At 30.9% G+C, this 15,309-nt stretch overlaps 1 protein-coding gene and 1 pseudogene across 2 annotated transcripts; both read right to left on the bottom strand.

Annotated features, from left to right (window-relative positions):
• Positions 1–7,356: 7,356 nt before the first annotated feature.
• LOC137821645 (glucan endo-1,3-beta-glucosidase, basic isoform-like) lies at positions 7,357–9,659 on the bottom strand (annotated as a pseudogene).
• A 2,130-nt stretch (positions 9,660–11,789) lies between these two features.
• LOC137823024 (glucan endo-1,3-beta-glucosidase, basic isoform) lies at positions 11,790–14,509 on the bottom strand. 2 transcript variants are annotated; one of them, XM_068628093.1, is made up of 2 exons: positions 14,194–14,509; positions 11,790–12,961 (listed from the first exon to the last, which is right to left on the bottom strand). In XM_068628093.1, the coding sequence occupies exons 1-2, from the start codon at positions 14,282–14,284 to the stop codon at positions 11,940–11,942; spliced, it is 1,113 nt and encodes a 370-aa protein (XP_068484194.1). In that variant the 5' UTR covers positions 14,285–14,509; the 3' UTR covers positions 11,790–11,939. The 2 variants fall into 2 exon arrangements, with proteins under 2 accessions (XP_068484194.1, XP_068484193.1); XM_068628092.1 differs by having other exon boundaries at positions 11,790–12,964; positions 14,194–14,403.
• Between the last annotated feature and the right edge of the window lie 800 nt (positions 14,510–15,309).

The raw sequence follows: 15,309 nt of genomic DNA, 5'->3' as shown, positions 1-15,309 counted from the left end.
GGTTCACTAATTTTACTTAAAATTAATTAAGATTTAACGTTGGCCTCCAAATATTTGTAAAGTGTGTGACAAAATCACTTGTATTAATATTTTCAGGAGGTGGTTATTTGATAAAGAAGTTAAAGTGTGCTGTGTAGTTTAAGTTAAATGCTACGTATATATAATTTTAATTGTATAAATAAAAATTAAAGCTTAAACTTAGAGACAAAATTTAAAGTTTGGTTTTTCTTATGTAAGATTTTTTTATTTATTTTTAAAGAATAAAATCTTTAGTTGAGTAAGATTTTGATGAGGAAGAAATTTCACTGATCCAAATAGAAATGTCAGTAAAGAGAATTTATTCTGTGACCACACACATTTGAAATATGATAAAGGTTTATAAATGTTTGTCCTAAGACTTCATGAGAGAGAGGATTGATGCAATACCCAAGCCACTATCAAGTGTTTGGTTTCCATGATTCTATTCTGTTTATATTCATTTTGAACCACGTAGAAAAGCCAAGAACCCAACTCTTCCATTCTCCTTCATTGGTCCTTTGCCTTCATTGGCATCATATTCTCCAATGACTATTTTCTATAATCATTGATTTATTCTTTTGCTGATTAAAAAATAAAAATTTCTATGATGATGCTCACAATAAAACAATAAAAAATGCTTTTGAATTCTTTTACAATAATATCCGCTTTAGTCCATCCTGCATAATTTGCAGTCTGCGCGGGTTAATAGCGGGCAGGGCGGACTGGTCCGCTAACCAAAAAAAAAAAAATAAGTTTGTGTGTTGGCAACTTGACACACTGACAGAGTGAGTGTTATTCTCTTTTATGGTCACTTTAGGTTTTCCATTTTAACGCGCACACACATATCGTTGCTCTCCTTCCTTCCTTGCATTCATTTCACCACAATGCATGGTCGCTCTGCTCCGTTGTCAGCCTCCACTGCACGCATGCACAACCACCACTCCACTACACGCATGCATGACCTCCACTCCACACAGGTTGTTCTGAAAAAAAAAAAAAAAAAACGAATGTGAACTGATCCTTATATGAGGCGAGACAGAGAATCCAACCTACGTTCATTACATGGGACGGACCACCCCAACTCGCATTTTGTAGCCAAATACGGAACGAGTTAACCTGTTTTACCATCCTTATATATAGACAGATATTTAGTTCTTTAAAGATGTAATTGAATACTGAACAATAACATAAATGTATACACAATTTTTCAGACATTTTTCTAAGATTTAATATAATAATAAGTGTATTTTTTCTAATAAAACTAATGTGCATTTTATATATAATATATTTTTATGCTTAAATAGTGTTTTTTCTCTACTAGTGCAATTTCACCTAGTAAAAATGCAGTTAACTCTAAATGTCTGTACTCTCACTTGGTCTTGTACGTTCTGGTTTTGTTTGCAATAAGAGACATTGAGACACCTCTAAATTATCTCATTTTATCTAATAAATATATCTAATTTATTTATTAACGATAAAAAAAATATTTAAAATCTCATTTCGGGCTGTATATATATATATATACATCATATAATTATGTAGCCATGAAAAGACTGAGACTCATTTGAAGTGCTCATATGGCTCTGCTATAACCTTCTTTGTCCAAATTTAGTTACTGATACACACAATGGGAACTGGTCACAGTAGTCACACTAACCTTGGAAGCGAATGCAGTTCTTATGATGCGGGTGAGACAGGTACAATAGCACGTTTGGGAGACTCGTTTGAAGTTTCAATGGGCCATAACAAAGAAAAAGACAACACAGATGTTTGGAGTGTGAAATACAAAACCAGTCAGAAAAAGAACACATGTGGTTTTAATCTGAAGGCAAGCCGTGACAACAATGGTGTCGAGAGCATACATTTCGGATTAGGCGACTTTGCTAACAACAAAACCGAATTCGCCTTGAAAATCACAAGGGTTGGTCGTGATGGTCTCCAAGGAGGGATAAGTGGCATCGATTCTTGTAATGCCCCAATGTCCTTCACAAGGGCAAAACCAGATCACACAATAGAGACAACCATTGTTCCTTATGGTTGTTCCTTCAGAGAGGGTCTTTTTGTTCTTGAAATGAAGAAAAAGGTTAACGGTGAGCATGCTTATATGGTGAATATGGCACACTATTATGTCACCAAAGATGTTGGTCTTTCTGTTGAGGCCAAAATTCAACGCAGTAAAAACTGTTTTAGAGTTGAAGTGGAGGGTCCTTTCAACCACCCCAGTGATGAGTTGCGTAAGGTCCTTGTGAAAACTCGTAGAACAGGTATTTGGTCGCGTAGTGCGTGTTCTCACTGTAACGTAGCAAAGGCTAAAAGTGGAGAATCGAATTCATCTTTGAAAGCAAAGGCAAGTCCCCAGAAGAGCCATGAAGTGGTTGGTCAAATTGCTCATCATGCTTTCTCCAGCACTATCAAGGAGCAATACAACAAAGGCCTTATCAATTCAACTGGGTACACCTCAGGTTCTCTGAATCATTCTATAATCTTCATAGATTGTAATTTTTAAACTGCTGTTTCTGGGAAATATGATTGTAATTTTTGCTGTTTTTGGGAAATAAGTGGTGTGCAAATATTTTACTTTATGTATTTAAAGATCAACTATTGAAATAAGAGCTTGGCACTGGAAGTTAAGCTAATTCATTATTGGAGTTGATACAAATCTCTGGAACAGGGATTATGATGTTGTATCTGTAGAAAGTAATTTAGCTACTCTCCTACCATTAAACAAGTATGTTTTAATGTACAACTTTTCTTGTAGATGAAAAAAAGGATGATTAATGATTGGTTTAAGATACAGCATGATTTTCATCTCCTTTTTTCTACCATGGTTTTCATTAAGAAGTGTGTATATGGGGATATGGGTAATACGTTTTTAAAACTTAAAAAAGTGCATGCATAATGTAAAATGAGACGTCAATGTTATATTTTTAAAATAAAAGAGGAATTTATATAGAATTTTAAACAAAGTGAATATCTGTCTAATTTGTGAAATCACATCAAAATATATATATATATATATATATATATATATATATATATATATGTGTGTGTGTGTTTTGTTATCTTATATGCAGTATTTTTGGCATTTTGACTGTGGAATTGCGAAATTGTAGAATAGCTAAAGAAAATGTTGGTATGGAAGAATAGCTCATGAAAATGGTTAATAGGCTTTTTTTCTAGTTTTTAGGTGGTAATAGGTTGTATTGCTGAGTGTTTTGAAGAAGTTTAGTTGCTCTGTTTTGTACTCAGAGTCTTCTTCCAGGATTTGTGGATGTTTTGCTTTTGTCTAGGTAATGTTTTACGGGTTTTGATGTAGGTTTTGTTCGAAATATATACTAAATTATATTAATATTTTAATGTGATTTCTCATATTACACAGATATGTGTTGAAATAAAAATATATATATCACTAATTCGAGCTTCTAGTAAAGAATGTGTTGAAAGTAGTGTGTTGTTAATATTTCTCTACTTTATATATTTATGTGTCGTGATAAAAGAATTAAAGAATTAATAGGGTCAATAATTTGGTGAGGAAAGTTAGCAACTTGATTTATATGATCATTATATAGTTTACCAAATCTGAAATTACAGAAAAAGGTTACGTGGCCTTCCAGGTTTTCTACTAAAATAAAGCATAATAAGTGAATATGAATATTATCTAAAAATTAAATAATTGATTACATATAATATATAATATCTATTAAAATATAATTAAATATTATATATAATTATAATATTTAATTATATTTTATTCTAATGGCTTCGTATTTATCTCTTCTGAGCGACCAAAATGTATAAGCTTCTTATAGAAAGAACAAACTTAAACGAGTTTGAAGGAGGCAATTTCTCCCGTATTATTTTTATATGCATGTAATATAAGTTTTATTTGCTTATGGATATCGATATTTAGAAATCATATATTTAGTTATGGATATTGACATCTAGAAATGTCAATTGAAAGTGTCATATTTATTTACGGATATTGTCATCTGAAATTGTATTATTTGATTACGAACATCGATATCCAGAATTAGAATGTTTATGGATATCCATATTCGAAGGCAAAAAATTAACTTTAACTTTTCAGGCATAAGCATCTGGTACAACTCCGGATATACACGGCTAGAATAAAAAAAACACATCTGGATATAGATATTCAAAAGTCACAAAATTTATGAAAACTTACTGCACTGCATATTAGTCTCCACAATCACAACTTTTCTCCTCCTCCGTGAACGACGGCTCTTCTCCTCCTCTCCAGTGTCGTGCCTTAGGAACTCAGGTGTGTGTTGGGTGTCGTCGTACCTAAGGTAGTGAATGTTGGATGCTTAAGGTTGGATGTAGGAAACACATTGATGTAGTAGAAACCTAGCTTTTATTTCATTAAAAATACAATAGATATTTCACATAAAGGACACATAGAACATTTTACAGAGTTCTGTTGAGTGTAGGTAAAAAATGGTATGGTGGAGGGAGAATCTGCTTTTTGGAGGATATGGTGATGAAATTGGGTTTAGACCTTTTGTTTTTGTTTTTTGTTCTCTCATGGGTTTGGACATATAATATTGAATCGTGCAACAACAACCGAAAGTGTGAAAAAATTCCAATTTCAGTGCCCAATAATATAAACAATGCAATATTCCAAATAAGTCTTCCAGAATCATAGCTCTCTCTTTCTCTTCCACACAATCAAAAATGGTTTAACTTAAAGTATGTGATTCGTTACGCTTGCAAATTCCATTTTCCTAAAAGTTTTTATAACTCATCTGCTTCCACACCAAAAACATGGACCACCTTTGCCAGTTGCATACTTTGAGTGAATGAAAAATTTCTTATATAAAGAATTATAAAAAATGATTTTCCACTTCAGCTCACGAGTATCATAAGATTATTGTATTCCTAATTTCCTACGGCTGAAAATTATATATCTAGTTAATTATATTACAAAAATAACCGACACTCCTTCTCAAAAGAACAGAGACAATGTCTCCCTACTGCTACTATATACCATAAAACTTTCTACAACTGCATGATATGGAGAATTGTGTTTGATCAAATAACACTTTATGCTCCCTTTTCTAATCAACAAAGTTTTTTTATTATCAATAATAAAATAAAATTAATGGGAGTATTAGAGTAGTCCAATCCATATAAATAGGAGTAATCCAATCCATATGAAAAAACTTGTTGCACCAATCAAAATACAGCCAGAAGGCACACTACTACTCAAATACGCAAATGAAAGTTGAGATCAGTTTTTTTTATCAACTATGAATATGAATATCAGGAAGATACCAATATGAAAAAAAAGAAAAAACAAGCTAAATGAACTTTGAAGGTTATAAATATTTCTTAAAAAATTAGAATCAAAGAAAAAGTTACCCATAATCTGATCTTTTATTGAGCTAAAGAAAATATTTATAAATTTAAAAATGTGTTTATTTTGATGTCTTGAAATCTCATTTACCATGCAATTCAGACATTTTTCATAACTAAATTAACAAATGTAGGAACAACATGTAAATTAAACTAAGAGATCTGAGGCAGAAGTATGATAGTTAACCAAGAATAACAAATGTTCCAAACAATTCTGCAATAAAAAAATAAATAACTTGTTTTCTCCTCTTTCGTCCCACAAAAATAAACATAAAATGCTTTCAACCACGATTCCACGTCTCACCAAATTGACCTCATCATCTTTATACTCCTCAATACACAGTAGATCGCATTATCTCGATAATCCATAATACATTGATATCGGATAGTTCTCGGTACTCCGCAGTACACTATGAGACCAACATGTTTGTATTCAGTAGTACAAGGCACTTTTCAATTTTCTCTCACCCAATATGAATCTATAAGAAAAAGGAAATGTATAGAATTCATCTATGATGCAATGGTATCAACTCAGACGCCCTGTAGAAAACAGGGGTCTAGCGCCGGAGTATAAATACTGTTTGGGACTAAGTGGTAGCAAGTAGACATGTGTAAGTAGTAGGAAACAAGGGCATGAAGTCTGTTCGGGAAGAGAATGAGGTTAAAATGGATATTGTGGACCTCTGTTGGTACAATCCAATATAATCATGCAAAGGGAGTTCTAGCACAGGGGCCTCTCCAACTGGTTTTCTTGCACATGAGGAAGCTAGAAGGCAATAATCAAGAACAAGTGAAGCATGCAGGAAGCACTAAACAGTTAAAGAGCAAATAATACAAGGAGTTATGCAATAAGAAACAAACTTATGAGCTGCTACTTGTTTAGAGATAGTGGGGCATTGCAATATATAGCACCTGAATATGTGGTTTAACAGCTGATAAAGAAGTAGTAGATGTACGATTTTTAGCTCGTACATTCTATATATGTTGTTAGACGGTGTTGCTAAGCAAGCATATGCATAAATACGTACAACAAAGCATGTTAAACTACATGATGTCCGTGTAGAAAGGATTGTATATGACAATCATGGAAGGTATTAATACAGGTTCATATGTTGTATGGGTTATCTTTTGATTCTTTTTTCAAGACTCTTTCCACGAATGTTGATGTTCGATCGGGATTGGTTGACCTGAGAAATACACTCCAACTATTAAGTAAGTACTCTCTGTCATTACTGATAAAAAAAAATAAAAGTACTCTCTGTAAAAAGTCTATGTTGGTAATTGATAAAAACGTACCTTACCCTTCACATAAAGATTATTTATAATGTTTAGTCATGAGTCTTTGTTGTGATGGGAAGATCAATGTTTAGTCATGAGTCTTTGTTGTGATGGGAAGATCAATGTTTAGTCATGAGTCTTTGTTGTGATGGGAAGATCAATCAAATATCCGTTGTTAACTGATTTATACCATCATCCTTGATTTATAGGGAAGTATATTAGTATATTGGACTGTCTGAAGTATATTGGTATATTTAATCCGTATTTAGATGATTTGTCTGGAGATATTTTCTGCATATTTCAAAATATGAATACGACTCATTAAGTGTTATTACAATTGTCGTTATTGTCATTTATTACTTGACTTAAAGGTGTTTTTTACTAGGTTTGTCGGTTACCCAAGTCGAGATTGGTTCGTCCGGTAAAAAAAGTAATATAATTAGCTAAAAAAATGACTTTATTATGATATCGAAATAACATGTAGATAACAAAAGAGAGGTGTCTCATATTATAGTTCCATCTTTACAAACATTCCAACCTTGAATCCAAAAAAGAAGGGAAATCATTTCACACAAACAACTCTACTGTCCCTTATTTTTGTGGGTGGAGTTTGTCGAATAAGCTTTTGACAACATTACATGTAACATTAGGGTAACTGTTGCAAATAACAACTTCATAGTTCCTTCATCCACTGAATCCAAATGAATACTTCTTTTGTTTGTCAGGAGAGAAGAGCCCAAAATGTTTCTCTCTCTCAGGACTCTTCTGATTCTCATCGAACATAGCAAACACATAGATCTCTGTGGGTTTTGAAGGCCTTCTAGGGCTACCTGTTTCAGCACGACGAATCAAGTTATCTAAGTAGGTGTTTGCATTGTCAAAAGTAGCAGCAAACTCTCCTCCATCCGATGGCCATCCACTCTCGGACACAACAACCTCCACATCACCAATTCCAGTGGCATCAACTGCAGCATGCAACGAATCCAACATAGCATCAAACAGATTCTGGTATCCGTATTCACCATCCGACACAACAACGTTTGGGGAGGTGAAAAGAGCATAGGGAAGTGATATGTCTGTAGGGTTATCAGAGTAACTAAAATAAGGGTACACATTGGCTAGTAAAGGTGCATTTGCATACACCAAGTACCCTAAAATAGGGTCTATGTATGACCTCACATCATCTCTGAAAGAGCCTTGTGATGGGGGGTAAGACTTTCCTAAGAGGCTCAAATCAATGGCTGTTGTGACCTTAATTTGATCCTGAAGGCCTTGAGCCCTAATAGCTTGGTATATGTTTTGGATTGCAGGTAGAACATGTGGGGCAAACTGAGAAGACGCTTCAACGGGATTCACTTCGTTGCCAACTGCCACGTACTTGATTTTGACACTGGGCCAGTGGTTCAACACGTTGGTTTGCACCCATTGAATGGCAGTGTCAGAGCTTGTAGCAAGACCTTCAAGGTCCACGTTTGGGACCCCGAGAATGAGCTCAATGGCTGAATTTGCAAGGGCGTCTAGAGCATCTTGATTAGGATCAAAGAGTCTCATTCTTGCTATGTTGTTTGATTGGTAAAGGCTTACGACTTCACTTGCGGGAGGTAAATTGTCACCAATGTGCCGTAACACACGCCAATCTCACCATCTGCTACCCAAACACATCAAAATTCTCATCTATAATATTCTTGGTTAAACTTATCATAAAATATAAAATGATTAAAAAGTAAAATTATTTTTTTTCTCAACAAAGAATAAATAAAATAAGATGACACACTTCAGAAGATTATGTGTCTCAACCTATACAAATATTTTAAGGTATTCCAATCCACACTTTAAAAATGTTTGATCTTCATATAAAAATAGTCAAAATCAAACATACTACCGACTCTATATACAACAAAACAATCAACAAAAATCATCATCTAGCCATCAGGATCATTAAACACCTTTTAGAAAACAAAACAAGATAAATATTGGCTTAATTTATAAGTTAGTTTAACTCATTTAAATAACATGATTTATTTATATAAAAAAAAGTATATACAATTTTAAATAATAAATAAAATTATTAAAAATATTCAATAAGAATTTAATTATTTTAAAAAATAAATCATAAATACATAAAATATATTTTTTCTTAAAAAAATGTATATATATAATAAAACTTATGTAATTACATCATTTTGTATCATTTTACATTTTTCAACGATTACCAAACATTTCGAATCCAATAAACTACTTTATTAATCCCTAACTTATCATTTAAAATATTTATCTGCTAAGAGCCAAACTATTAAGTAGAAGTTAAATTATTAACAACAAAGACCCAATGTTTTAAGTATGGCAAGATACATAAATTTTTTTAAGTTATTTTAACTAAGATGCATTTTTTTTATAATTCTGTTGTGAGGATCGTTATTATTAGAAAAATTGCAAACCTTAGTAAATTGTTTTACATTATGAATTATATAAATCATAATCATCAATTAAGATTTTTATCATGTTAATTTCCTATATATATTAACTCTATTATTGTATTCTATATTTTGGACATCTGCGGGTGCTTATGTCGGATGGAATGTTTCATAATAATATATTATAATTGAAGAACAAAAATTTGATGCAGTTGATAAAGTCACTTCAGAAGATTTATCCTCAGAAATATACTTATCATATACATATATGAGAAATTGATAGAGAACAATGAATAAATGTGGTGAAGCTTATTTGAAAGAAATGTTATATTTTGTTAGGGTTAAAATAAAACTTATCATTTGGAAAACAAAAACAAAAAGCAATTCCTGAATTGAGTAGGATTAAAAGTGTTATTTTCTGATAACATATTATATATGAACTACCATTATATAGCAATGGTGGAAGTAAATGAGAGAACCTGCAGTGCGAAGGTTGATTGTGAATAGCTGAAGAAGAAGAAGCATGAGAGTAGAGAAAGAGAACATCTTGGCAGTGGTGAAGAGAGAAGGCATTGATGATCACACTTTGTTCCTGTGTTCGTTTATGCTTAAAACTAGAGAACTGGATAATTCTGGTCTGCTTCCTTACTCTGTTGAAGATGATTATATGTATAATACAAAAACTCTCCACAATATCTCTTGTTATTAAACAAATATTAAATGTTAATTATAGAATAAATCTCTAGTATAATATCTTTTATAACCAATTCAATTTATTTAATATATTATACATAATCAATTAATATACAGATCTCACATCTTACATAATGAATTAATCTGATCTCATTTTAAATGTTATAAATGGTATATAACCTAACATATATAAGTACCAAAACTATTGGAATCTGTTTAAATACATGAATATTCTTTCCAAACACATACGTAAATGTATTTATATCACATATATTATTTATCTCTTGTCGTTCACTAATTTACATTAACGACTTCTTCTTTTGTTATTTCATATATTACCAAATTTATCTATATCACATATCAACTTTGTCTCGTTGTTATTGTTATTATTATTATAATTATTATTATTATTATTATTATTATTATTATTATTATTATTATTATTATTATTATTATTATTAACTTTATCTTCATACGAAATAATGTATGATATTAATAATATTATTTTTATTAATTAATCATAAGTGTACCTGTATAGACAAAGAAGGTATAGATAATAATTGGTTGTACAAGTCTTGATGTCTCAGTTGCCTTTTCACCTTTAATTGTTGGTGTTCGGCTGGAGTTGACCTGAAAAAGATACTTCGACAATCAAGTAAGTAGTGTTAAGAGTGTATAGTGAAAGTTGATTAAAGCATACCTTACACTTCTGGAGATGATTTATTTAAAGTGTTTAGTCATGAGTTTTTGTAGTCATGGACTGAATCTATCAAATATTAGTGTTAACTGATTTCTAACATGATCCTTGATTTACAGAGAGATATATTGATATGTTATGTTTGTATGTTCGTATATTTAAAGAATATCTTAATAAATCAATTTCTTCCACTGAATCAGTATTAGTTGATTTTTCGAGGATGTTATCCAAATTCAGTGGGACACGATTATGATTGGTAAAAAGTTTCCATAATTGTTATTGCTGTCATTTACTAAATATTTTCAAAATATATTAATACGAGATCGGTTCATCAATGAGACCGAATGATATGTGACTTGTCAGATATTAATTAATACAATAGAAATAACAAAATATAGAAAGTTTGGTATTCTTGGGAGCAAGGTTAAGTTGAACTTAAGAATCTAATTATGTCTTATAATTTGTATTCTTTGTATATAGTATTCTTTGTATGAATCATACAGAAAATGATAATTAATATATATTTAATTAAAAAAATAAACTAAGTAAAATTTTAGTAGTTGACATTTAATATATATTTTAGTCCATTAACTTGCTAATACAATTATTTATTATTTCCTATGAAAGATGTTTTACTTTTGTACTGCATGTGTACGAGAATGTGTTTGGAGATGACTAGAAAGTCGTGTTTTAATATGAAAATACAATTGAGATTATTGTATTTGTGGTACGATACAAAAATATAAAATAATTTAACTTTATACATATTTTAGTTTATTTTGTATACAACCTGAACACTCTTATAAACAGAACACGTACTACATTATCTTGCATATAATGATATTTTTTTATCATGCACCCCACCAAATAAATCAATAAATATTAGAAGAATTAGAAATTATGAATAAGTAGATAAATTATGAATGATGATCTTTAGTGGCGGCTATGGAGTTGAATATATCTTGTAGGATTGTAGCTATCTATGATAACAAAAACTACTGAAGCAGCCATTGACCATGATTAAGACTCTTCTCCTTTCAAAATGTCTTAGTTCAAAGAATACGTAATCAATTCATACCAATCAATTAAAGTGGGTAAGAAAACTAAGAAAATACAACATATCTATTTATATTTGTAAAATAAAAAGTTATGAAAAATAATTAATGATTTATCTTACGATCTTGTGATTAATTAAACATATATAAATCGTAATTATTTGTTTTAAAGTGGATTTCGTTAATTTTAAAAAATTTAATCCTCATTAAATGCTTGTTTTTATAATGAAAGTGAATGATGAAATAAAACAAGAAAACTAAGATAAAAGTGAGTGTAGGTTCACTTTATTATTAACAACCAACATACTTTTTATCCAAAACCAAAGGATAAACATGTTTTACAAACATAAAATTCTGTCTTATTTTGGTGGAATATTACAACAGACTTTGAGAACTAGGGTTCCAACCTTACATGTCACTCTTAAGGGGATATGTTGCATTGAACTCATCAACAACAATCTTTGCATCCCTTTGGGCACCAAATCCAAAGGGGTACTTCTTCTCTTTGCTGGGTTTAAAGAGCCCAAAATGTTTCTCTATCTCAGGACTCTTTTGATTCTCATCGAACATGGCAAATATATAAGTCTCTGTAGGCTTCGAAGGCCTTCTAGGGCTTCCTCTTCCAGCACGACGAACCAAGTTATCCAAGTACACACGTGCGTTGTCATACGTGGCACCAAACCCTCCATCTGAGGGCCACCCACTCTCAGACACAACCACCTCAACGTAACCAATCCTAGTGTTATCAATGGCTGCATGCACTGAATCCAACATAGCATCAAACAGATTTTGGTACCCATATTGGCCATCCCTCACCACAACATTTGGTGAAGTGAAAAGAGCATAGGGAAGTGATATATCACGAGGATTACCAGAGTAACTGAAATAAGGGTACACATTCACTAGCAAAGGTGCACTTGCATATAGCAAGTACCCTATTATAGGGTCTAGGTAGGATCTAACATCACCCCTGAAGGAACCTTGTGATGGAGGGTAGGAGTTTCCTATAAGGGTCATGTCAATGGCTGTTGAAACCTTGATTTGATCATGGAGGCCTTGAGCCCTTACAGCTTGGTATACATTTTGGACAGCAGGTAGAACATATTGGGCATACCAAGAGGAACCTCCAACAGGACTCACTTCATTGCCAACTGCTATGTACTTGATTTTAACACTGGGCCAAAAGTTCAACACGTTCCTTTGCACCCATTGACGAGCAGTGTCGGCATTTGTGGCAAGACCCTGAAGATCAGAGTTTGGCACTCCAAGAATGAGTTCAATGCCTGAGTTTCTGAGTGCTTGCAGAGCTGCTTGATTGGGATCGTAAAGTCTCATTCTTCTTATGTTGTTTGATCTGTAAAGGTTTATAACTTCATTGGCTGATGGGAGATTGTTGCCCATCATGCCATAACACACCCCGATTTGAGCATCTGCTAACCAAATCAAAAATCATATCTGTCAAATTTGATGTGTTGATATATTCTGAGGGTTGTCAAAGTTAAGTTTTTGTGTGTGTGATATTCTTGAATTTTAGGTTAGACGATAGTTTATTGTGGGATCGGTTTTGATTGGGATGAGATTTTATCTTATTTTTCTTTTTATTTTTTATGAGTTATTAGGTCATCTTTGAAATGATTATTTCTCACGATAAAAAAAATTGTGTCAAATTAAAACTGCAACCACATGCTACATATGATTAAGGGATATTGGTAAGTAATAACATTGAATAAAATTGGTGAAGCTTATTTTAAAGAAATAGTCAATAGTTTATTTACATTAGCTTGACTTTAAAAAATCTTTTGGAAAATGATAATTTGAGAAAAAAAGGCATTATAATGTCCCCTAACATTGAAAATGATATTTTATGGATGTATAAAATATGATGTAATATTAAGGATGATAAAATAAGTTAGCTTCAAGAAGCTGGTTCTCTGCTCAAATTAAATAACTTTCTCTAAATTTTGTATCTACTTTTCTATTTCTTCAATATTTTTTTGTCAGGTCAACTAAAACTACTAATTTCATTTAATGTTTATGTATTATGTTAATTGTCATAGCAAAACATTATTAAATAGACACAAAAAGACATAAAATAGAGTCATTATCCAATGAACTGGATAGTTGCAAAAACATCAAACACCTAGTTAGCATCTGGCAATGGAAAGCTAAGTCAGGTTGACTTGTCCATCTATTTTACTGATGGAGATTTTGTAAAGTTTTTAAACTTAAGACTTTATATATATATATATATATATATATATATATATATATATATATAAATTTGACCAAAAAAATATATGTGTGTAAAGTTTTTAATTTTATTAAAAAATTAAATTTACATTGGCTATGGTTATTAGTTTATTTAATAAATTCAACCTCTTTAATATCAATAAAAAAACTATGTTTAATATTTAGACTAAGTTGTCAATATACAAATAGATTTTTAACTAATTTTTTGAATTAATTTTATGAAATAATAATTTGATTTTTCTTTTTTCTTTTTTGTTGATTTTGAAACTGCTCAGTGTACTGTTAATAGATAGATTGATATATACATTTAACTTATCCAGAACAAAATGGTGAGGAACCAATCTTGTCTGAGAAACTAGTATTACATATCAATCTATGAGCAAACTTAATAAATGAATGGAGAGAAACTGACCTGTTGTGATAAGGTTTACTGTGAATAGTTGAAAAAGAAGAAGGAAAGCAGCAAATGAGAACCTCTGGTTTCTGGGGAACTGAGAAGCCATGGTGGAAAATTATAACACACCACAAAATGGTGAAGTGAAGGATTAGCCCTCAACAGAGGCTTTGAATTGATTTATTAAACTTCATTGTTTCAGTGTTCTTATAAACACAGCTAGCTCCTTGACCAAGTCATAGAACAAATTTCAATTATTAATATAAATCTTGATGTCCATGTTTACCCACCCATGATGAAAAGTCTTGGTCTTGCCAATTTTCTCTTCCAATCTACATTTCAAATAACTCTCCTACGTATATATCTAAAAACACATTATGCATTAATTTTGCTATTAAAACATGTAATAAAACTAGTCTAAAAAATTATCCATACATATACACCATACTAACACTAAAAAAAAATATGAAATACATAATTAGTTACAATAATAACTAAATTAGAAACTATTTTAGAAACTAAAAAAAAAATTCTAAATTAATTTTTATTATTGTTAAATAGTTTCTAAATTGATATCTAATTAGCAACCAGAGTTTTTGCATAGAAACTAAATAATTGGTAGTTAAAACTTTGGTTGCTAATTAGATACTAATTTAGAAACTATTTTACAATAATAGAAATTAATTTAGAAATCAAATTTGATTTTAGTTTCTAAAATCGTCTCTAATTTAGTTATTATTGCAACTAATTATTTTGATCTCTAAAAATTGATTTCTATTTCATGATTTTCTTGTAGTGTAATTATTATAATATGTATATTATAATATCACTTAAATAAAAAAAATTCGGAATAAAACTCTCAAAATTATTAATGTAATTATGATAGACACTTTATATATAAACATGAAAAAAAATAAGTATTCGGAATACTATTGGTACAATAGTTAATAATTCTTAAACAAACTTATGTTATTTTCTTCTAAGCATTTATTGTTTAAATTTTTTGTCTCATCTCAGTTAACTGGAAACCACAAAATCACATCAATTAAAGAAAATAAAACTTATACACCTTATCAGTGATTAAAAATAATTTCTTAGTATTACAACTAAAAAAATTATTAAATAGAATTAATT

This window comes from Phaseolus vulgaris, chromosome 9, assembly GCF_000499845.2.
Source record: "Phaseolus vulgaris cultivar G19833 chromosome 9, P. vulgaris v2.0, whole genome shotgun sequence".
NCBI lineage: Eukaryota > Viridiplantae > Streptophyta > Magnoliopsida > Fabales > Fabaceae > Phaseolus > Phaseolus vulgaris.
This window is presented reverse-complemented; position numbering and strand designations above follow the sequence as displayed.